This window comes from Manis javanica, chromosome 17 (assembly GCF_040802235.1).
Source record: "Manis javanica isolate MJ-LG chromosome 17, MJ_LKY, whole genome shotgun sequence".
Taxonomy (NCBI): domain Eukaryota; kingdom Metazoa; phylum Chordata; class Mammalia; order Pholidota; family Manidae; genus Manis; species Manis javanica.
The window spans coordinates 3,692,620-3,716,598 of NC_133172.1; the positions used below are offsets into that span (position 1 = coordinate 3,692,620).

The 23,979-nt window shown below is 43.6% G+C and overlaps 2 protein-coding genes across 21 annotated transcripts in view; both read right to left on the reverse strand.

Annotated features, from left to right (window-relative positions):
* LOC118973785 (zinc finger protein 534-like) overlaps positions 1-8,902 on the reverse strand; it is a 31,466-nt gene extending 22,564 nt beyond the window's left edge. For 8 of the 16 annotated variants that reach the window (XR_012126739.1, XR_012126741.1, XR_012126742.1 and 5 more), the window contains exons 1-3: positions 7,673-8,902; positions 6,697-6,738; positions 2,990-3,116 (exon numbers count right to left, since the gene is read on the reverse strand). Coding sequence is in view for 10 of the 16 variants with exons in the window: in XM_073226153.1 (XP_073082254.1) it covers positions 2,990-3,116; positions 6,697-6,738; positions 7,673-7,693 (190 nt within the window). In the remaining 6 variants the exon portion in view is untranslated. The other 8 variants (XM_073226143.1, XM_073226142.1, XM_073226149.1 and 5 more) reach the window with 6 other exon arrangements.
* A 5-nt stretch (positions 8,903-8,907) lies between these two features.
* Positions 8,908-23,979, reverse strand: part of LOC108386171 (uncharacterized) — a 37,053-nt gene continuing 21,981 nt past the window's right edge. Inside the window, exons 3-5 of one of the 5 annotated variants that reach the window (XR_005063331.2) lie at positions 13,657-13,928; positions 12,456-12,746; positions 8,908-12,053 (exon numbers count right to left, since the gene is read on the reverse strand). The gene's annotated coding sequence lies outside the window, so the exon portion shown is untranslated. Of the gene's footprint in view, positions 12,054-12,098; positions 12,747-13,656; positions 13,929-19,109; positions 19,196-23,979 lie in introns of those variants that run through there. The other 4 variants (XR_005063333.2, XR_005063332.2, XR_005063330.2 and 1 more) reach the window with 4 other exon arrangements.

Consider the following 23,979-nt stretch of genomic DNA (forward strand, 5'->3'; position numbering starts at 1 on the left):
CAGTGGGAACAAGAGAGCCTAAGGTGGACACCCTGACCGCCAACATTGCTGCACATTAATCAGGAAGCCCACTCGCATCGTTCCTCCCAGGAATCACTAGGGGAATATGGGGCTTCACTGTGGGGATCAGATAGAGCAGAGACCCCAGCCAGCCACAGGACCTGTGCATGTTTAGAGACCAGACAGGCCCCCATCTGGCCAAGGAATGCAGGTGACATTTCCACCCCATGTGGGCCATGGCCAGTAAGTTCTGCTGGCTGTGGAAACCATGTTTTAACAGTACTTGGGCAGACAACCAAGTGCAAAGCTGCATCCACCTGCTGAGGGAGCCCCCAGACCCACGTGAGCAGAGAACCCAAGGAGCTGAAGGGCCCTTCCTACAGCCACTCATGGATGCAGAGCCAGGCCAGCAGGGCTGCCCAACTTTCAGTAGAGTCTCTGAGGCCACATGCCCAGGGATCCTGAACAGTAACCCTGGACAGCCTTGGTACACGCGGAGGGCACCACCCAGCCCTGGAGCCCAGCCTACTGCCCCACCCACGACGGAGCCCAGATTAATACTTCATGAGCGTGGAACACAATCCGTGACCTCATCCAGGCACACAGACCAGCCAGGAACCCCACCGTCATGAGCAGAGCCTGTGGACTCAAACAACAAGGAAGCCCTGACAGCATCCATGACTGACCCTGGACCATCATTTCTACCCCCACCCAACTTGGGGACACAGCTGGGGGCCCCCTTCTATAGTGACAGCACAGCTGGTGCCCTTGTCCTACAGCAGAACACGGCGGCCTTCTCTGACCACAAAGCCCGGCCTGCAGCACGGCCTAGACGCAGAATCCAGCCGGGGGCACTGTCTGCTCAGGCACTCATCAGACCGGAGGGCCCACAGGGCCCATCCCTTCCTGCCCAAGCATCACGTACACCCAGTGGCCCTGTCCAGCCTGAGCAGGCAGCCTGCAGGGCCCAGATGACGGCTCCCTGGTGACAGAGCACAGCGAGCATGCCTCCCCACCCAGGAGGGGCGCTGACCCGGGGCCCTGACTGCAGGAGTGCAACCCCGGGGCCGCCCAGCTACAATCCTGATCGCAGAGGCCAGGCGATGGTGCTGCTATCAAGCACTGCCTGCCCAGGGACACCATCAGATGGGCCATCCGTCACCCCAAGCTGTCTATCCCTGGTGAAGTGAACTATATAATCTCAAAGAGGAAACCCCTTCTTCAAGTTTCCTGATTTTTAATTCAAGGAATCAAAGATCACATAGAGACAGATCATCATGAAACCAATGGAAATTAATAATGATCCAAAGGCTAACCCCAGAGATAGAAACACAGAAATTATGTGACAAGTAATTCAGAATTTTCTTACTGAAAAAAGTTCACTGACCTCCAAGCACATAGAGAATTAAATGAAAGGGGAAATAATGCATGAACAAAGAAGTTTAATGAAGAAAAATAAACCCTCTCTCCTTACCTTTCTCTCACAAACACACACACAAATCTTAAAGATCAAAGCAAGGGAACTCAAATTTAACGTAGAACATCCACATCAGACTAGTCAATGAAAACCTTACCCAACAGCTCAAGAAACAATCAGTAAAATGAACAGGCGACCTACAGCATGTAAGAAAAGTACTGGTAGAATATGTAGCTGATAAGTTTATATCCTACATATAGGATCGCACAGAAAATGATAGGTAAAAATCAATCTGATTAAAAAAATAGGCAAAAGACCCAAATAGTCCTTTTCCAAAGATGGATTTTGAATGACACACACATGAAAAGATGACCAACACTGCTGCTCATCAGGGAAATGCCGTCCAGACCACAGTACCTCTCCCTTCATACCCGTCAGCATGGCTACGATGAGAAAGAGGCACAGGGCTGGTCAGGGTGCAAAAAAAAAAAGGGGGGGGGAATCCATGTAGTGTGTCACGAATGTAACCTGTAACAGGGACTCTAAAAAAAAAAACAGCTATGAGGACTCTTCAGAAATTCCACAACTACCAGGTCATCCAGCAATTCCACCTCTGGGTATCTGTGTATCTACAAGTGAGAAAATCAGGATTGCAGAGAAAATTTATGCAGTGTGTATTCACTGCACTGTTTACACCAACCAAGGCCTGGGAACAAGCCAAGTGTCCATCAGTGGATACACAAGAGATGCACCCCTACGCACACGTGCACACACACAGTGGAATCCTAGGCAGTCATCAAGGAGGGAGGCCTGCCATTTGCAACCACAGGGATAAACCCTGTGGTCTTTATTGTAGGCAGAGTAAGCCAGAGAAACACAAATACCACGTGATCTCACTTGAATGCGGAATGAAAAAGAAAAAGAAAAAAAAAAGGACCAGAGCAGATTGGTATTTTCCAGGGCCTATGGGGAGTGGGAGGAGAAAGGAGGATATTAAAACTGTACCAACTTCCGCGTATAAGAAGAATTAACTTCTCGGGACATAATGTTCATCAGGACCCTTTGAACTGGACCAGAAACAGAGTTTTTACAAGTTACTGCTCATAAAATTAACAGAGCAAGGGTCACCCAAACAATGACCATAAAAGTAAAATAACAAACTGTCAATGCACTTCACAGAGATGGGGCAGTTATTAGAGACTAAAACAACTAGTTTCCCTTGGAGAAACGAGTAAGTTAGATGAAAATTTCTTTTTCAGTTTTCCCTGCGGCTTCTCCGTCAGTGTGGCTTTCAGGTGAACATGGGGTGAACATACTTTACGCCCCTGAAACTCGGGAACTACCATGAACCTAGGCTGAAGGACACAGGTCGCTGCAGAGAGGGGAGGTCTAAGTCAAAATACATCAGGAAAATTGTCTCTACACCAATAAATCCCCAATTTTTTTCCTTGAATTCAAGGATCTGACACACTTTCATACAAAGCTAAAGTTCAGCGGAGCTATTCTGTAAAGTAAGAATATAAAAGTTCTAAGTTTGGATCAGGAATTCTGGAAAGGAGCTCTTTTCCTCACCCACAGAGACCAGGTTGCTGTAGTTCTCCTGCATCACGCTCCTGTACAAGGCCCGCTGGGCGGGCGCCAGGCATTCCCACTCCTCCTGCGAGAACCGGACGGCCACGTCCCCGAAGGTCAACAGCTCCTGATTTGTGAAAAACAAACAAAAATATCCATGTTTCCCATGAGGCTATGAACAGAGCTCATAATATGACCCACAATGAAGAGTGGAAGGGAAGAGAACCGGTTTGGGCCTCGCTGAGTGACCCGCATCATTTTTAACACAAACAATATTCAATAATGCTCCCCTGATGCTGAGCAGATGAGGTGAACCCACAAAACCACTATAGACACTAGAATTATATGGGAAACAAAATATGTAATTGGGGAATCAATACAGGCATGTATATTTTTAAGTACTAAATTTATAGCTTACCTGTTGTATGTATTTCTAAAAGGCAAAGTCATGGTGAGGTATCAAGTTGCTAGAACAATGAATTTGTAGAACAAATTTAATATGATATTTTAATTCTGGGGTACTTTAATTCCGGATATTTAAAGCACACCTGATTTTAAAATGCAGATAATGATTCAGGGGTTTCGGGCTGGGTCCTGAGTTCCTACATTTCCAACGGTCTCACCAGTGATGCTAAGGAAACTCCCTTCATGGACACATTTTAAAATTACAAAACAGTGAAATAACATGGAAAATATTCATGGTTGGCTTTGAACTAAGCTTGATGCCAAACACAGTCTCTTAAATCATACTAGAAGGGCATTTGGAACATTAGAACATTCGGCAGAGCAAGCGAGCAGCCCATTCAGAACATGTACCGTATGCCAGATATTCCAAACACAGCTTTCCACGACCTGATGCACAACACACAAAACAATCCAGGAGAACAGATTCATTTTCCCTCATTTATGAGGACATTTTTTAAATTTCCAGTAAACAGTAGAGCCTGGCTCACTCTGTCTAACTCAGCAGGTATCAAGGGGAACACACAGGTGACCTTCCAGACACCCCCAAACGGGGCCCACAGCTGTTCCCTCCCGAGGAGAGGAGCCCAGCCCAATGACCTGAGCAGCACAGACCTGATCGGGGACTAGCATTTTACACACACATTCATATATTAAAATGCAATTACACACATGTTAAGACTAAATTGAAAATTTTATTGACAGAAAATAGTTTCATTTGCCTAACATTAATCATTTATGGACGATGCTTTTTCTGGCTCTAAATATGTGGAAGCCCACATATATGATAAAAACTAAAAAGCTATTGTTTTTCCAGTCTTCCATTTCCTTGAAATTTTTGGCTACATTTATCTAGGTATGGAATTATGTTTTGAATTTTAAAACAGGTATTAAGTATATGGTTCTTGTTTTCTCTTTCTGAAAATGCATAAAGTAACAAGGAGCAGGTCTGTGGCGGGAGTGGGGAATGAAAGGCAAACCCACAGGCCAGGCTGCCTGACGGAACCCTCCACCTGCACAGCCCAGAGCCTCTGGGGGCGCAGGAGACGCCCTGCACTGTACAGAGCAAACCACATGCCCTAGGGAACTGAGAAGGACAGGAAGGTTCTAGACTCAGTGAGGGAGTCTGTGAGCATCTCTCAGCAAATCCCCGAGACCCTTCATGCTAACTGGGAAATCACTAACGGGATCAGCCCCGAACCTCGGAGCCACAGGAACAGAAGGGAACATCTGACATAATGGCACAGACTGCCATTAGCTGCCTGACGCCCACAGGTCACACCACAGCTGTGATACTGTGGCCAAAATGGAAAAGAAACGAGTCGATCGTAATTTGAATCCAACTATGGGAAAACAGTAGGGATGGGTGTTTTATAAAAGATATTAAAATATAAGCAACATATGCACAAAATTTCATCTTCAGAGCACGACATCTGTGTGTTTTATGAACTGCAGGTATTTCTGAATTGATTATGACTATTTTTAAACCAAATATATTATCACAAGATCCATTCAATCCCATCAGCTATAGTCTGAGACTCAGACACAAGGTTACCTTTCCCATACACAGTGTCTCCCTAACTTCAGGAAGGCAAACAGACCCTAATCTACAGGCAAAGTTATTTTCAAGCATGACCACAATTAGTATCTCCATTAATTGCATCACAAGCCCAGGGTTCGAGGAAACTTTTCTAGTTTGGCAGTTGTACCTCTAATACACACTCATTCTACAAAGGATTCATCCTGCTGTTTATCACAAGCATAAACGGGTCGTAAGCACAAAGTTAGGAATCGTGAAATTTAGTTTTTGTTTCCTGCAAGGTAGTTGGACAAGCAGACTCATCTCAGAACTACAGTCCTTCGTGCTCACCTTAAAAATCCGGTTTCATTACCACATTGATTAAACACCAAACTGTCAGCATCAATGACATGAAATCACATTAGGAGCGACCTTTAAGGGTGTGAGGTGTGGGACCCCACCTGCCTTTTTTATTAGCTCAGCTCACACCTCTGCAATTATTCCTCCTCCCTGCGTGGCTTTGATATTTGTGTTCACTCCTAGAAACAAGACTTTTTTCCAACAGGATCACTGACCCAGACTCCTGACAGCCCTGCTCTCATCACAGACCCCGCCTCTCCAGCAGAAATACAAAACAGCCCCTCCTCGCTGCTGTGGGGACGCCCAGCTCCTGGGAAGGGCAGCCGCCCAAGGCAAATGCAGAGACAGGCCTCAGCGATCCTGTGGTCTCACCACCCCCCCGGGGGCTGCACCGCCCCTTCCCCTACAGCAGCTAAGGGAGCCCGGGCTTCGGGGGGACACCTTCGGAGAGCCTTTTTCAGTTACTAATTACAAGGAAATCAACAACAATCCCAAGCAGCTAGGGAGCTTCTCCAGGGCCCCCTGGAAGGTTTGTGACCCTTTCTCCACGATCCTGCAGGCGGACACACCTTAAAGTGACACGTGTGAGGACAGTCGTGGCAACCCTGCCACAAAGCGAGCAGCACAGTGAGCGCTGGGCGGAGGGGCGGGGGTGCAGCAGGCATCAACAGAGGCACAGTCTTGAGTGCTGTGTTTACTGCCCACAGATTTACTTGTGTACATACATGTCTTAGAAGAACAGTTTTGGGGAGTTAGAAATGGACTCCTCACATTCCAACGGGGGCAAGAATTCCACTACAGGAAATTGAAGATCTTATTAAAATGCAGCTGCTCATTCAGGAACTCTGGGCTGGGATCTTAGTGTGCATTTCTAAGAAGGCCCAGCCCAGGGCCCAAGGTGCATTCTTGAATAGCCAAGAGGTAGCATTCCAGGGAAAGAATCCTGGCAAGACTTTGCAAGAGTTTTCTGATAACAACAGGTTCTAATACCAAGAATGGAAACAATCCTTGGTGAATATTTACTAGTTCCTAGGCATCATTCTAACAACTTTTCATAAACTGATGCAAGAAAACCCACAGATTATCTAGACAGATAAAATATTATCTTCTTTTATGAAACAGTTTTGCCAAACCAGGACAGCAATGAGATTTTGACCCGATAACCTGGCTCCTTACCAGCCTCACCCGCGTCCCCCCAGGTCACGTGACATGCAGCTGTCCCAGGGGCAGCGCTCCTCCTGGAGGAATTCCTGTTTGGGGGAGCGTTGTGTATTTCCTCGGTCCTCGTCCCCGCCGCGACAGAATTGAAGGGCCGGGAAACAGCAGTGAAGCAGAGAGAGTAAAAGCTTTCATTAAAGTTACTTACAGAGAGAAAACGTGCAGCAGGCAACCTCAGCGAGCAGTCGCCCTGAAAGGTTGGAGAAAATAAGTTTAAGATTAAAAAGTTACTCAATTAGGAAGTACGGGCGACCTGACAGGAGTGCTCTGAGAGGCTGGGGGTTTCCCCTTTTAAGGGCTTTTCAGGAATGTGACCACGGGCTGGGGGTGCAGACTTGTTAAATGGTCCGTCAATATTTAAAATGAACTTAACACAAGAAATTTACTGCTCCGATTTCACGCTGAGATAACCGGCGTCTTGGTCTGGGACGGTATCAAACAGGTCGGGCTGCCCAGACCCCCGGTGGGCTGAGTTATTGTATGTGTGCTAAAGAGTAGGTTAAGAATCTTACTTATTAGCTTTCCGCGTTTTACTATGTTGTTTAACGGCTGGACCTGCATGCTAAATTAGTTTCCCCACTTTGCAAATTACTTGTTTAGGGCGACGGGGAAAAAAAACCAGCATATAGGTAAAGTTTAAAAATAAGGTGAGCCTGCATGATTAACACAATAAAGACATGGGCTACTGTGCTGAGGTACTCTCCTGTATCTGGGGAATATTCAAACATTTCAGACTATGTTACTCCTGCCTTTTCGCTTAAACTGATTAACTCATTAACTCTGGGTCTTTTTCAGTGGGCTTTCCTGGCCTTATTCTCTTTCCACCCCGTTCATATGTACTTTCCTCCCAACACTAGCTAAATTCCTTTCACGCAGTTCTGGGGCGGGAGGTCAAAGATTCTTCCTGCGTCTTTTGTGCCCTGATGGTTTTGCAAGTGAAAATTATCTGCATGTCCCGGTGGCATATCTTGGGGTGGCCGACCCTGGGTCCCCACACAGCAAAGCCGGAAGTGCATTTATTAAAGAGGTTTCCGGGCAGGTCAGAAGCAGAGAAGGAACCGGGTGCCAGTTCTAAAGACAGAGCAGCTCAGGGGGAAACACCGCCCAGCCCCGGCCGGACGCACCCTCACCTGGGCGGCCGCCATCTCCGCCTCGGCCTCGGGCTGCTCGGGCTCCTCCCCCACCGGGCGCTGTGCGGACACGGCTCACGGCCCCGGAGAAGATGCGCGGACAGCGGCGGCAGGGCTTCCCCGGCTCCCCGCCGGCCGCGGGCAGCACCCTGACGCGGGGCCCAGGCCGCCCTCCGGGCCCGGGTCTCAGGACGGACGCGGGGCTCGGCGACCGCGGGCACCGGCTCCGCCCCGCAGGGGGCTTGGTCTGCGCACAGGCCCGGCACCCGGTGGGGGCCCACGGGGTCAGGGGAGGTCACCGGGCAGGCGGAGGGGAAGCCCCGGGAAGAGGCCCCACGGCCGCGCCTCCCCGACCGCGGGACACACTCGTCCCGCCGACGCACCACCCGGAAGCAGGAGCGGAACCCACCCTTCCCGCGAGGTGGATCCAGGGCGCAGGCGCAGCAGGGCCGGCGTCTCCCCGCGCACCCGCGGCCCCGGAAGCGGCCTGGGGCTCCGCCCCCTGAGGTTTAACGGAGGGCGGGGCACCGGGGAGGCTCAGGTCCGTTAGGGACGGGCGCGGTCCGGGGCCAGGGGTCTGTAGCGGGGACCCCAGGGGGGCTGACACTGCCCGCCGGGCGTTAAACCCCAGGCAACCAAGGTGTTTCCGTCTCAGCGGGACTCTGACTCCTCTGCTTTCAACCCTTTGCATCCTGGATTCCACTGTTGATTCCTAAGCTCTTGAACCGCTGTTCCCTGTCCTGGGCACCCCTCCTACTCGGACCCTCCCTGTCTTGTCCTCTGGCAAAAGGGAGGTTAACAGCGAAAAAGGAAATAGATGCTTGTTAACAGAAAAACATCCGAAAACGTGCGAGAGACCCAGGAAACTGACCATCCATCTCCCTGAAAGGGCCTGAGTCACTCCCTCTGTTAAGTCCGGGAAGAGAAAATCATGGGGCAAAATACCTCTAAAACCGAAATCAGTCAAAGGGAGGAATAAAGTTTAAACCCGTTTATTGCTTACAAACAGCAGTGGGGGGCCGTCTCCCTCTCTCTCTCTCCCCTACTGGGACAGAAGCAAAACCAGCACTCACCCCTGACCTCTCAGGTTCAGAGACGCCCTCCCTTGCCTAGGTAATTACCCACTGATACGGAGATGACCTGCTCTCCACCGGAAGAATGCCTATTGATATGCAAATGCAGTAAGGCCACACTTCTCTACCTGAGGATGTAGATGCACTAAGGTAAGCGAGATATTCTGGAAATATTACCGTTTTACCCACACCCTCCGATGCCATCTCTACATGAAGACCAAACATGTTGGGGATGGGGCGGTTTGGGAGGGTTGTCATGACAAGCACTTAAGTCATAATGGGGTGTTAGGCACATTCAAATCCATGCTGTCCCCACTGATAATGCTAAAGGGAAACTGCTGCTTGGTTTTCAGAGCTTATTCCAGGTACATTGGTTGTTTCCTAAAAATAACCAGCCTAAAATAATCCCTATGCCAAAGGGACATGTATTGGGTGAGACATTTGCTCCTTTTCAGTAGAGAAATGTTGAATTTTATAATTTAATGCCAAAACATTATCTAAAATTAATGTGCTTTTTATACTCCCATTAGTAATATATGGTAATTCTCATTCCTCAATATTCTCGTAGAAATTTGGTATGATCAGAGTTTTTTTTTAATTTTAGCCATTCTAGAACATATGAACTGATTTCTCACTACAAAATATTAATTAGCTAGTTAGAGGAGCTAAATAGCCAGACAGGAAAAATAGGAAGGGGACTTTCATCAATTTTGACATTTGGCTGGATGCCTACAGCCTACACATTCCATCCATGTAAGCTGTTCTTGCAGGAGGTGCGAGGTAGGGAGACATCAGACCCGCCAAAACTAGGTGGTTCCCACATGGTGAAGAAATCCCAAATTTGATCCCAAAACACATTATAAAAAAGCTTCTGTACAGCAAAGGATACTATCTGCAAAACAAAAAGTCATCCTACAGTATGGGAGAATATATGCATAAATGACTCATGTGATATGCGGTAAACATCCAGAATATCTAAAGAATTCATATGCCTCAACTCCCAAAAAACAAATAACCGAGTCAAAAATGGGTGGAGGACCTGAACAGACAGTTCTCCAAGGAAGAAATACAAATGGCCAAAAGGCACATGAAAAGATGCTGCACATCTCCAATCAGCATGGAAATGCAAATATAACCTCACACCAGTTAGAATGGCCAATATCCAAAAGACAAGAAAAGACAAATGCTTGCAAGGTTGCGGAGAGGTAAGAACCCTGCTACACTGTTGGTGGGACTCCAAATTGCTGGCAACCACTGTGGAAAGCAGTATGGAGGTTCCTCAAAAAATGAAAAATAGAAATGCCGTTTGACTCAGTAATTCCACAACTATGAATTTACCTGAAGACAATGAGATCCCTGATTCAAAAATACATATGCACCCCTATGTTTATCACAGCAGTCTTTACAATAGCCAAGATATGAAAGAAACCTAAGTGTCCATCAATAGATGAATGGGTAAATAAGATGCAGAACATATACATAATGAAATATTATTCAGCCATAAGAAGAAAAGAAATCCTACCATTTGCCAAAGGATGAATGGATCTAGATGGTATTATGCTCAGTGAAATCAACCAGGCAGAAAAAGATAAATACCGTATTATTTCACTTATTTGTGGAATATAAAAACAGAGCAAAACAGAAGGAACAAAACAACATTCGATTCATAGACACTGAGAAGTGACTAGTGGTTACCAAGGGGAGGGGCGTGAAGTAGGGGATGGAGGAGGGAGAGGGGGACTGTTGAACCACTGTAGTGTACATTTGATAAAATTTAAAATAATATGAAATCTTTTATGTGAATATGAAGCTAGTGTAAGAAAAAAATGGACATATTAAAAACAGAGCTTTTAAAAGAAAATTCATCTAAACTCTTAGAGCAAACATTTCCAAATATCACTTAACATGAAAAAATTTGCAATGTAGGCATCAGGAGAAATATCAATTAGTTGATTGAAGACCTGCAGGGAATACAACACACTCAATTTGCTGTGATATTTGAAAAAGTAAATTGTAGAATACTTGACACAGAATCATGCTTAATTTTTAAATTTCTACTTCAAATAATATACATGTAAAAGATGAGGAATACAAATGAATGGAAGGAAGACCCTGCTGAGAGCACACCTTGTGGAAAACCACTCACCATCCCTGGTGTGGACGGATTCCATTCCACATTGGTTAGTTTCAAAGCAAATACGTTATTACGCATACAACACCAAAAAATGAAAAACCACAAAAGTCTGGTCATCTCTTTGTTTCATTATTGCCTGCCTTTTCTCTTTGGTAGGTCGAAAACTATTTTCATTGTCAGTAATAAACTTGTGAACCATTAAACATGTATTATGGATTCCCTCTTCAAGTATTCTGTCTTCCTCACCAGTATCACTCCACTTTGATCGTTATGTGGTTAGATTATTTCCACTTGAGTTTTCCACTTGAGCAGGTATGATGAAAATATCCTCACCTACTTCCAGGGGTAACTGCTGGAAATAAACCCTAAGAGAACTACCACACCCTAAGGACCCCTTGCTCTAACCCCTCTGACTGGTAGCCTGAGTGTCTTCAGCAAGAGCCATCCAGGCGAGGCACTCTGTGTGACCTTAGGATGGGAAAAGATTTATTCAAAAGAACAAATACCTTAATCATAAAGGAAGAAATGACAAGTGATTCTATTAGAGTTAACAGTTTGTCCTCATCAAAAGCCACCTGGATAGATACTAGTGTTTCATTCGGGGACCACGAAAATGAGAAACCGAGTTGGAATGGCGTTTTAAGCAGAGGGCTTAGACTTTGTCTGGAGACTAAGCACCAAGTCATTGCTCCCCAGTGGCTTTTAAATTCCTGCAAGCAAAAAGACGGGCATCGAGTAATGATTATAGGATGTGTTTTTTCATCAAGCTAAACAACTGCAAGCTAATTATTTCGTAAAATTTCTCCGTGTCTCATCAAGGCATCCGGCACGTGAGTCTCAGCATGTTCCTTATTGGGTTTGCCTCAGAAGGATGGCGAGAACCGTTTGCAGTCCTCGTCACCGCTCAAGACTCACACCAGATTGCAAGACGCAACACATATTGTTCTCTTCTCTTAGATTAGTTTTGGATGCAAACCATATTTTTCTTTCTCTTAGATTAGTTTTGGCTATAGATTAAGATGAAGAAGGAACTAAATTACAGCAATGTTAACTCCTGGGGTATCTACATTTCCCCCTTTTTGTTTATCTTGCGTCTTTTGTAACATTAGTGAGGAGATTCCTGATTGCTGCTGAGCAGGTTGACATTTTCCGGTAGCTCTTCTCCAGACTATACAAAACACAAATAACAAACATAATACAATTATGGTAAGTGTAGCAGTGGAAACACTAAAGATTTTTAAGTGTTTTATTGCGTTCAAATTACTTATTCCATCTGCAATACTTTCCAATAAATTAGAACCACTTAATACTTGTAATTGTTACTGGAAATTATCAGAAATGTGCTGTTGAAGGTGTAATATTTCTTGAGTCATATTGCCATGATTTAACAAATGCCTTTTAACATTGTTCTATGGAAAATAAGTATGATTATAAGGTACAGGAGTAACACAAAATCCAGTTGTATCCTAATAACATTTCATAGAAATTTGATATTGCAAACTAACAATTTGATCTCGTAGCATAATAACTGACTGTTGCAAATCAGTCAGTTGTGCATTAATTTCATTACCTATTCATCTTTGGGTAGTCCACAATTTTGATGAATCAGAATGCCAATTATTAACAAAGTCAACAGTCGGAATACTTTGCTGAAGTGCGACCCCAGCGGTTGCAGCAGTTGCAGTTATGGCTATGATCCCCAGGATGACTGCAATGATTAATCCAATCATTCATTTAGTTCTTTTCAGAAGATTGTCAATAGTATATTGGAGAAGCATCATGCTTGGAGAATCTTGCCATTTTTGGTGTAATTGTACTGGAGGCCAGAGATATGTTCTAGCCTTAAGAATATAAAGACAATCTTTTGTGGAAAAAGGAACAGAATTATTAATACAAGTATAGAATGAACAATTTACACAGGAGAGACGAACTCCACACTGTGTGACCAATAATAATTAAAAAGCGCAGTCAGACACAGGCTGTAATATAATGACTCGTTTTTTGTAAAACTCAATCAATTATTTTTTGTAATAGTTATCATTCCGAGTATGGCCTTTCCAAGCTATTAGACCCCGTAAAGCCAAGGGAATTTTCCTTAAGTGATATTGCAGGGGCCCAAAAGGTAAATGTGGGCAGGAGGAGACATCCCACCTCCACGCCAATAAATGGTCTCATTAGAAGATGTGACAATGGTGTGACTAGTGCCATAAGTATGTTTACACCATCTCAGGTCATGCCCCTGTCCTCTGGTCCGGGCGGAACCTTGAGGGCTCCAATCAATGACGCTGCCATAAGAGGTATTAAGTAAAACCCGGCCTATTTCTCCCCGCCAATTCGTCCAGTGCACCCATTCACTGATTCTTGCAGCTATTGGTTGGGTGCAGATGGGTAAATCTGGGGGATGATCTGTTATGTCACTTGAATTAATTTTTTTGTGGAATCTGAATGCTTGAAGAAGGAATAATTTTTTCTATGATTCTTTATAGGTACCAATTTTAACAATGGATAACCATGCAGCTGGTTATATTTTCAAGCAATGGTTTTCATGTCCAATACAAATAGATACCCCCTCTACTCCCACTATATAATTCTCAATTTTCATGCCCTCTTCTCCTGGTCTTAAGGGGCCACAAGTATCATAAGGACCAGGAGTCCAGTTGGAATCATTAACATATTGGGACTGTTTTGGAGAGCCGATGGATAACTTGATCAATCAGGGGGTTAGGAGTATAAGCCCAATATGAATGATAAATGCCCTTAGCAGAACTTACCCCCATGGTGACAGCAGCAATGATAGCCAGGAACAAATTTGAAGTGTTGCGTGCCTGTCCGGTCTGTTGTATAATTTTTTCAGCTTCCTGTTTCATCTTTTTTAGTTATTCCCGTGTTGGGGGATTCACTTCTTGAAGTCTTGGTAACGGAGCTCAAACTGAATCTTCCAATAACCATGGCTCGCATCTCATCAATGGGAGATTCAACGTCAAATCGAGGCCTTCTGTTCATTTTCTGGGTTTTATCTTCTTAGCTGGGATCCACACAGTTTCTGTAATGACACAAGCATATCCTCGACACCACCTTTGAACCATCCCTGACTCCCATTCTCCCATATCATTCTTATGAAAGACAGGCTGATTTATTGCAGGGAACTTTACTCGCACCCAATGTCTATCGGCTGCTGCTGAACCTGTATCATTTAAATAAAAAAAAAAATCAGGGTAAATAATGCCCTATTTACTTTCATCTGAGGATTTTGTATACCACCATATCACCCTTTTTGTTTAAGCAACATATCTTTCAATGTGCAATTATGTCTTTCAATAATTGCCTGTCCCTGAGGGTTACATGGAATCCCAGTAACACGTTCAATATCCCATTGAGAGAGAAACTTTTGTAATTCTGCAGAAAGGTAACTAGGGGGATTATGTTTTAATTTTAGCTGGCAATCCCATAACACTAGAAGCTTCAAGTAAATGTTGAATCACATTATCAGCCTTTTCTCCTGATAATGCAAAGGAAGCCCATCTAAAACCAGAATACATGTCAAGTGAGCAATGAACATAGGACAATTTCCCAAATTCTGGGACACGGGTGACATCCACCTGCCCCAGTTCACTAGGGTGAAATCCTCTTGGGCTGACCCCTGAGGTGTGAGGTTTACTTTGGGTTTGAGTACCCTGAGGGCTTTGGTAAATGATATTTTGAGCCTGTTCTCTAGTGAGGTGAGATTTAACTTGTAAACCTTCCTGTTGACATGAGTTTGTTCATGCCACGCCTCGGCAGTCAATAGGGATCCAATAAGTAATTTATCAGTATGTTCATTAGCTTTGGTCATTGGTCCAGGGAGGGAGATCTGTGCTCAGATATAAGTAATATAAAGATTATTGTCTTTCATATAATAATTGTTGCACAGTACAAAATAATTGATACAATTCAATGCCATAATCAGAGTAACAGAGTAAATATGTTTTACTGTATATTCAACATATTGTGAGTCAGTAACAATATTAAGGGGACTCGTAACATCATGTAATAACATAATAGCATATAATTCAGCGTTTTGTACTGAGCGATAAGAAGATTGGGCAATTTCTGTAGTTTTTCCACTATATACCGCTTTGCCTTCCTTATTAGCATCTGTATAATAAGTATCAGCTTTTGGGATAGTATGAGTTTTAATAATGACAGTACAAATCCATTGAGTTTTTTTAAAGAAATTGAATAGTTTGTCCTTTGGAAAATGATTATTAATATTTCCTATATAGTTGGCAAAAGCCATTTGCCAATTATCATTTAATTTCCAATTATCAGCTATTTGAATGTTAGTAAGAGGAACAATGATATGAGAAGGATCTTGTGCAATCAAGGCACACAATCGTAAGCACCCACGAATAATTAACTGACAAATTTTATCTATATATGTAAGTAATTTCTTTGATGCCTTATGTGGTAAAAAAAAAAAAAAAAACTCATTCTAAAATTTTTCCTCTTTGCCATAAAATACCAGTAGGGGAATGCTCAGAAGGGAAGACTAATAGCTCAACATCATATTGTGCATCAATACGATCGAAATAAATTGCTCATATGTTCTTCTATCCATTCTAATTCTTTTTTGGCTTGTGGGGCCAATTGTCTAGGACTAATTCAGAATTCCCAGTTAAAGTATTAAATAAATGCTTGAGTGAAAAGGTTGGAATTCCTAGTGAAAAGCGATGCCAATTGATATCACCTAAGAGCTTCTGAAAATCATTTAGAATCCTGAGACTGTCTCTCCCAATTTGAATTTTTTGTGGATTTTCATTCTTTCAGTTATACTTCCTAAATAATTATATGGAGTACTGTCCTGTACCTTTTCAGAAGCAATAATAAGACCATAAGCAGTTAATTCTGTGACAGATTGCTCATAGGGGGTTTGCAAAGTGGGCAAATTTTTATGAGTAATTACAATATCCATATAATGAATAATTAACAAATCAGGGAATTTTCTCCTTAATTTTTTCTAAAGGTTGATTAACAAAGAACTGGCATAATGTAGGGCTATTTAACATTCCTTGAGGCAAAACTCTCCATTGGTATCAAGCAGTAGGTTTATCATTACAGGGAGATGGAATACTGAAAGCAAATTTCTCACAATCAGAAGGTGGTAATGGAATGGTGAGAAAGCAATCTTTTAAATCAATTACTTTAATATTCCAGTCCAGGGGAATCATACTGGGTTGTAGCAGTCCAGGTTGTAAAGGACCCATAGGTTGAATAACAGCATTTATTTTTCTTAAATCTGTCAGCATTCTCCATTTTCCCTATTTTTTCTTAGTAACAAGAACAGAATTCCATAGACTAACATCCTTCTATATGTCCAGCACTCAGCTGTTCTTGTTCTAATTGCTCTAATGCTTGAAGCTTGTCGTTTGTGAAAGGTCACTGCTCTACCCATACTGGCTTATCAGTTAACCATTCTAAGGGAAGGGCGAAGCCAGGAACAGTGGCCTCTATCATAAATTTGGATAACTGATGCCTGATCGATCTAATTTGGGCTGAATTATTATATTAATTAAGATATTTTGTTGGTTTTTCCTAGACCCTTTTAAAAACCATATCCCATCTGAGCCATAATATTTCTAGATTAAGGAGAGATGGATGATATATTTATAGTTCCCCCCACTGGGACAATAAATCCCAACCCTAAAGATTAATCTATGTAGGTGCAACAAAAGGTTGCAATGTAGCCTTTTGTCCTTCAGGCCCAATACATGAATAACTTGACACACTTTGAAAAATCTCTGTAAGTGTTCCTATTCCTGTAAATGTAGCAGACACAGAAGTTACAGGCCATGCAGAAGGCCAAGACTATTGAGATATTATAGAAACATCAGCTCCTGTATTTACCAATCCCTTAAAGGGCACATTATTTATATAAATATCCAACTCGGGTCGATCATCATTAACATAAGTCGGCCAGTATATCTTTTTACCAGTACTGCCGAATCCACCTTGTCTTTGGTATGTAAGACAATAGAAGGAGGTGTGCAATTCTCTGTCCCGCCTCTAACAAAACTGGTTCATTGGTACTCATCATAATATGAGTTTTGCTTTCATAATCACTGTCCGTAACTCCCAAATGAACTTGAATTCCTTGACTGGTAAGACGACTTCTGCCAATTAACAATACAACACTATTTTTTGGAATGGGTCCATAAATGCCAGTTGATATTTTAACAATGCTGGCCCGAGGTAGTAAATGTAAACTATCTAAAATGGGAGTATCTACCGCAGCGCCCCCTCTTGTGCCGCGAGGAAGGTCATTTATTGAGCGACCGCATCATCTTTGCCATGGCTGACTGGGTATTGTTAAATGCTCATATTGTTTTTCTTGGGGCCCCGAGCTGGGCACAAATTCCAGTTTCCCTGTTTCTCTACAGGTTGCCCATTTTATCCCACTTTGACCTACATTCATTAGCCCAATGTTTCCCTTTTTTAATTCGAGGACATACACTGGGAGGAGGTTTCTTTTCTTCTTCCCTTCTTATTAATCTACTTTTTCGGCAACCTTTTTGAAGATGACCCAATTTGCCACAATTATAACAAAATTATAAAAATTATAGTTTTATTTTGCTTTATTTACCTTTAAGAGCCATGGCCAATAAATTAGCTTTATAAGGCTCGCTTCCAACATCCAGAAAAGCTTTAATATACTCATCTAGGGGGGGCATTTTGGGCTTTTAAAGGCCATGGATCTTTTGACATTCTACATTAGCATTTTCAAAAGAAAGCGTTTGCATCAAAAGGTCTTGGAGTTCTGGCTGGGAAACTGTTTTTTGAATAGCATCTTTCAATCCAGATACAAAATCCACATAAGGCTCCCCTTGGGACTGTATAAGATTTAGCAGTCTTGCCGAGCGGTTCGAGGCCTCCCAAGCACAGAGGCAACGCAAACGGACTTGTACAATAGCCTCGACAGCGTGTTGCAACTGTGTTCTTACCCCCAACCAGTCTTCACTACCAGTTAATTGTTCTGAAGTCATTGGTAATTGATGGGCCTGGTTTCCCCTTGCCACCTACTCCGCCTCGTCTCTCCACCATGTTTTAAATTGCATATCCGGCCAGACGACAAAACTGTTCTGGCTGACATACCCCAGTCATAAGGGATTAAGCCGTATTCCTGAGCTAATCCTTGTAACAGCCCTTTAACATAATTAGATTGTATCCCGTACATGGTCACTGCTTGTTTCAAGTCCTTCATGACTTTAAAAGATAAGGGAGTGTATTCAAACTGTTGATATCCCTGAGGATATCGACCATTAGCAGACATTTGTTGTACAGCAACAGGAAATACAGAAGCTGTGATAGGCAGTAAGAAACCATCAATATCTCCCTCTTTTCTTGCATTTAGAATGGATTTGGGTATTACTGAAATTTAAAGAGTGGTAATAATTAATTTAGGCGCTATTTCCTGATACCGAGGCACAGGAGGGGCTCTACAGACAAGCTGCCTTTTTCTACTATCAAAAATCTCTACAGGATAGATGTGTTTATCATCTTCCTTAATTAAAGGAGAGTCAACTTTACTTTTCAACGGAGTTAGCATTGAAATTAATGATTCTAATAATGTTGTCAAGGTAGCTGTTTTTCAGTCGAATGCTGGGAGTCATTATTTAAAGGTGGAGTTTCTGTACGCAGCTGAGAAAAGCTACATTTTCTATCCCTTGTTAGCTCCATCTCAGAATTCTTTTCCATATCTGATTCCTTATCAGGAAGTAATGATTCCATATGCAACATCCTTAGACTTTCACATTGACCTGCATAAGATTCATAAGAACGGGGACACTCCCCTAGTATTTTCTGGGTCTCCTCTTCATTTTCATTTTTATCATTAAATTGAGCATTGACCACTTCACAGATTCCTCAGATTCAGATTGTAAAGGTTCCAGGGCTAAACTAATTAAATTACACAGAGACCAGACCGACAAGGGAATTTGCACCCCCTGCTGGTGAGCTCGGCGGAGGACTCTCAAAACCTGTATCCAGACTTTTAAGTTTAATGCAGTTTTCCCTGGTGGATGAAACCAATAACAATGTTTATTAACCAATTCTAACTCTATCATGGTTGATTTTTTTACTTTAACCCAAGAACTTTTAAGTAAGGTATGCAATAAAACAGAATATTGTTGTTGGGCAGTCTGTGAATTTCCCATGTCTCTGTAAAAATAATGCCAAAAGTGTCACTTACCTCGAAAATGAGAAACCGAGTCGAATGGCGTTTTAAGCAGAGGGCTTAGATTTCCTCTGGAGACTAAGCACCAAGTCAGCGCTCACCTGCGCGTTTATTAAATCACAGCACGTAGAAAGACAGACAGGTATCGATTAATGATCATAGGATGTGTTTTTTCATCAAGCTAAACAACTGCAAGTTAATTATTTCGTTGTTTCTCTGTGTCTCATCAAGGCACCGGCACGTGAGTCTCAGCGTGTTTCTTATTGGGTTTGCCTCAGAAGGATCGCGAGAACCGTTTGCAGCCCTTGTCACACTGCTCATGACCCACACCAGGTTCCAGGACGCAACACATATTTTTTTCTCTTAGATTAGTTTCAGATATAAATCATATTGTTCTTTCTCCTAGATTACTCTCAGCTATAGATTAAGCTTAAGCAGGAACTAAATCACAGCAAGGTTCACTGCTGGGGCATCTACATACTAGCAGGACAGATGATCGACGAGCAGAGTGAGCACCAGGGACACACCCAAACTGTACATTTATAAATATCTCATATGAACCAACGAGGGAAAGAGAGACAATGCAACTGGGGAAAAAGGACTAAAACAAACCAACAGACACTTCAAAAAAGGGTTTACCTAGTGTCTAATAGATGTGGGAAATGGCTGCTATAGCTCTGGGAGGAGGGGGTTCCCCATCGCGGGCAAGTTCTCTATGAATTATATGAGGGTGAATAAAAGCAAGGGCAGTGAGTTGGGGATTAAAGGGGGTTCCCACGTTCACTCTCACGGCAGGAACTGTGTCTCTGCTCCGCTCTCTCCTGGCCGAGCACCAAGCTCCCTGATCCCACCCTCAGGTTTGCCTCTCCAGGAGCACCAGGCTCCACAGCCCTCTCCCCTCTCCAGGTGGTGGGCTACTTTCCCGCCCTCACACTGGGAGGAACTCTATGTGCACGTGTCTCGTGACGGGCACACGCCTGACCAATTATGTAGCAGGAACACAGGAAGAGAGAATGGGTGGTTCCTCTCTACTCCTCCCCTGGCCAGGTACTCCCGTGACTGTCCAGTTGCTCTGTCCCTGGTAAACATCCCACAGATGTGTAAACAGGCTCTTATATGTATATACAATGGGTGCTATTAAAGCCAGGCATGAATCCTGGTCAGAAATATCCATTTTCCCCACAGCTGCTCAACTTCCTTACTCATCAAGCAAATGCAAAAAAATCCACCACCTGGTTCTGCTGCACAGTCACCCGATGCTACAATAAAAATGACAGGAAACATCACCTGTGGACAAGGATGCAAATAATGAATATAATCACCTGCTGTTGGGTGTGAAATGAATACACAGGTTTTGGAAAATTGTCTCAAATATGAACACATGTAAACATAGGATCCAACAATATCAAAAATGAGCATAGATTAAAGAGAAACTGTTACAATATGAATATACATTCAAGCACACGCATGCCAGCATTGTTCCTTACAGGGCCAAATAGAAAATCACTAACATGTACTTTATCAGTATCATTATATAATTTGATTTCACAGTGAAGTTCTATCACCAATAGGAATAGCAGATCATTAACAACAGATATCACCAATAAACTGATGAACAACATGTATCAGAAATCAAAATAGCAAAAGAGTTCATGCTATAATTTCATTTATAGAAACTAAAGAAGGGGGAAGAGATTTAGATGTCAGTGTGACAACATCAGTCACCCTTAAGGGTGATGACTGGGTGCAGCCATCTGCCAGGCTGACAATGTGCTGTTATTTCAAAAGGAATTGGGTACAGGGTTGGTTCTGTTTGTGAAATACCATTGAGTCAACCACAGATGACCACTGATGCATGGATATTATTTTTTAAAATACATGTCAGCAATTCCAAGAGTTAGAGGGATGTGATTAATGACAGTATTCCTTTATATCATCAAAGCATAAGTGAAAAGTATTAAAATAAGCACACTGGAACTTTTTAGGGTAATAAAAATGTTCATTTTCTTAATTATGGTAAAAAAAAAAATAAGCACACTGTGAAGAGTTTTTTAAAGTATGCAGCAATAACTAGGTTGCGAACTACGAGGTTCTGAAAATACAACCTTCAAAAACAGGTTGAACAATAGTCCAAAAACTTAACAAAATGAAATAAGAAGTGTCATGAAGAGCACAGTGAGCCCACACATCCAATCCCAAACACACCCTTGTTTAGCAACACATATAAATGAATTGCTCCTCTGAAAATAAAATGATTTGACTACATTCAATTAATTTTCAAGAGCATACATAATGTTATAGCAGGAAAATAAACAGAGTTGGTTGGTTGGAGATTTTGGTCTGAGTGAGGTTTGAGTGTGTGGTGGGAGGGGCTTCTTAACCCAGGCACACCAAGTAGTTGTTGACACCAAGCAGGACATCCATGATTTCAACTCAATCCTGTTCTCTGCCCAGAGAGAGCACCAGATTCCTCAGGTGGCAGCCGCTGTCCTACAAGACTGCACTCCACTCCTCACCCCAAACGCCAGACAGAAGGCCCAGGCTATTACCTGGGCTTCTGGCCCAATGACTAGATTGCAGGATCCTTGCCTTCCCCCTTATATGTGTTCACGTTGCTACAGGGGATAATAGAACTCAGGAAGCACTTATGAGGTAGAGTAGCGACATGGAAGAATGAAGATGATTAATTTTTCCTGTATGTAATTAAAAATACTCAGCTATAAATATTATACTGTGAATCAATGAGTCATAAGAAACACATGCTTGGTGATTCCTGACGAAATATGTCCTTCCCGGGTGTCTTTGCTCTTCATCCACAATTCATGAACACGCTGGAGAGCTTAATTGTGAAGTGAGTGGCTTGCATAGTAATGAATTTTGGACCCCAACCAGTGAGGGTCTGGAGTTTGAATCAGTGGAAAGCCACTTATTCAGTCAACCAAGACTATGAAATGAAACCGTCATGAAAACATCCAAGTGCACATTGCTGTCAGCTCCCCCGGATCCTGCTTCAGTGGGGAGGGCCTCCCGGTGCCACTGAGCCAGGCCCGAAGCTGCACCAGGATAGAAGCATCTTTATTTGGGACTTCACTTATCTTTTCATCTGGCCTTTATCATTTACAGCACCTTTTATTAAACAGGTCAATGTGAACAACCTACCAACCAAACAGAAGGGAGAGTTTGTTGGAATCTACCGTCTGTAGCCAGCAGGCCAGACGCAGGGGTACAACTGCCTGGGGCTGGTGACTGGTGGTGGAAGGCAGTCATGAAGGACAGGGCCCTTCTCCTGGGGACTGCATTTCCTCTGGGCAGAGGGCATCAGAATGGAGATCTCAGAGCCCTGATGTTGTTCAACAATTGCTTGGTCTGTGTCTGTGGGAAGGACGCCTCCACCCCACACACACTAGAATTGGGCCCTGGAACCTGAATGGACTTGAGCTCCCCATCACATTGGGAGGCGGATGGCGGGATTTGCTGGACCAGTCCAGGGCCACGGAAATAGGAGGTTTTTGAAGAGCATGAATGAAAGGGGATGGGATAAGGAACCTTTGATGCCTGGATGGCTACCCAAACAGCCATGGTATTAAACAGCAGCTGCGCTGCCATCAATTACTAAAGGTAAAAGATACCAGAGGAATTTAGAAAGGGCAGTGGACTCAATTCCTGAGTTGTCTCATTCGAAATGTAACAAAATGAAAATAAGCCAGATATGCCATCCTGGCTGTTATTTCTAATAGCCAAGTAGAAAATAAAAGAATGCTCTCAGTCAGGGTTTGATACTGAGCCAGGCTTGGCTTTGGGTCAATCTGTGCTTTGGCCGTTAGCCTCAAAGCCACCTAGAAAGGGACAGATTTTGTCAGAGCAACAGGAAGGACCTCTACGACCTGTGGTCACAGGGATGATAGTTAATGTAGGAGGAGAAAACCAGGAAGTGACCGAAGCCAGGGGACCCAGAGGGAAGGAACTGGCTCACTTTGTAGATCAGCATCACAAGCTTCCTGAAGAGCCTGTACTGAAGTGGATTATGAGTAACCGGTTAGGGGGCTGTGTCCTTGGTTCTGAATGTTTCCAAGTGGAAGAGCATGTCTGGGCTGCAGCAGGACACACAGCTCACTACCAACAGTCACAGGTGGCTGTGTGTGATCCAGACACACGGGAGGGGAGCCCCGAGAGAACAGCCCGCCTGGTGGATGGCATAAAAGCCACTGTAAAGCGTGCTCACCCTGTGAAGGGGTCTGCCCATCTCCCCCTATAAATGCCAAATGGAACACGCTGGTATTCTTCATATGCAGGCCCTGTGGGATTGACTTTATGACAGCTGAATCACTCAGCCACTGAGTATTCCTGTCACCCAGGTTATGGTGAATGCTGTGACTACGGGGCCTGCTATGTGGGCACCCCATGTAACTCACCTACAAAATTGAAGCTTGAAAAGCCTTATTGGATTTGTTATTTGAGCTTCCCCACAAGGGTCTCTGATCATAACTCTGGGGGTGAGGAGAATAGTTCCCAGCCCCGTGGCAAATTACCTTTGAAGCCAAAATCAGTCAAAGGGAGAAATAAAAGTGGGAGAAGCCTGTTTATTGGTCACAACCACTCACCCACTTCTGCTCGCCTGTGTCCTTTGTAACCCAACTGCAAAAGGGGACGCCACACAACCTCTCCAGTCCAGATATACCCTCGCTTCCCCTTGGAAACACCCGATGTGGAGATGCACTAAGGGCAGGCAAGAGATTTTGGCAATACAGCAACTTTATCCACACTGTTACCAAGAGCTTTAATGTACTTTAGAAAATGGGAGGGACAAAGGGGAGAGTCCAGGGACTGTGCTCAATGGAGTAAGTCTTGAGATGGTTATTGGCAAATGGGATGAATAAAGCAGACA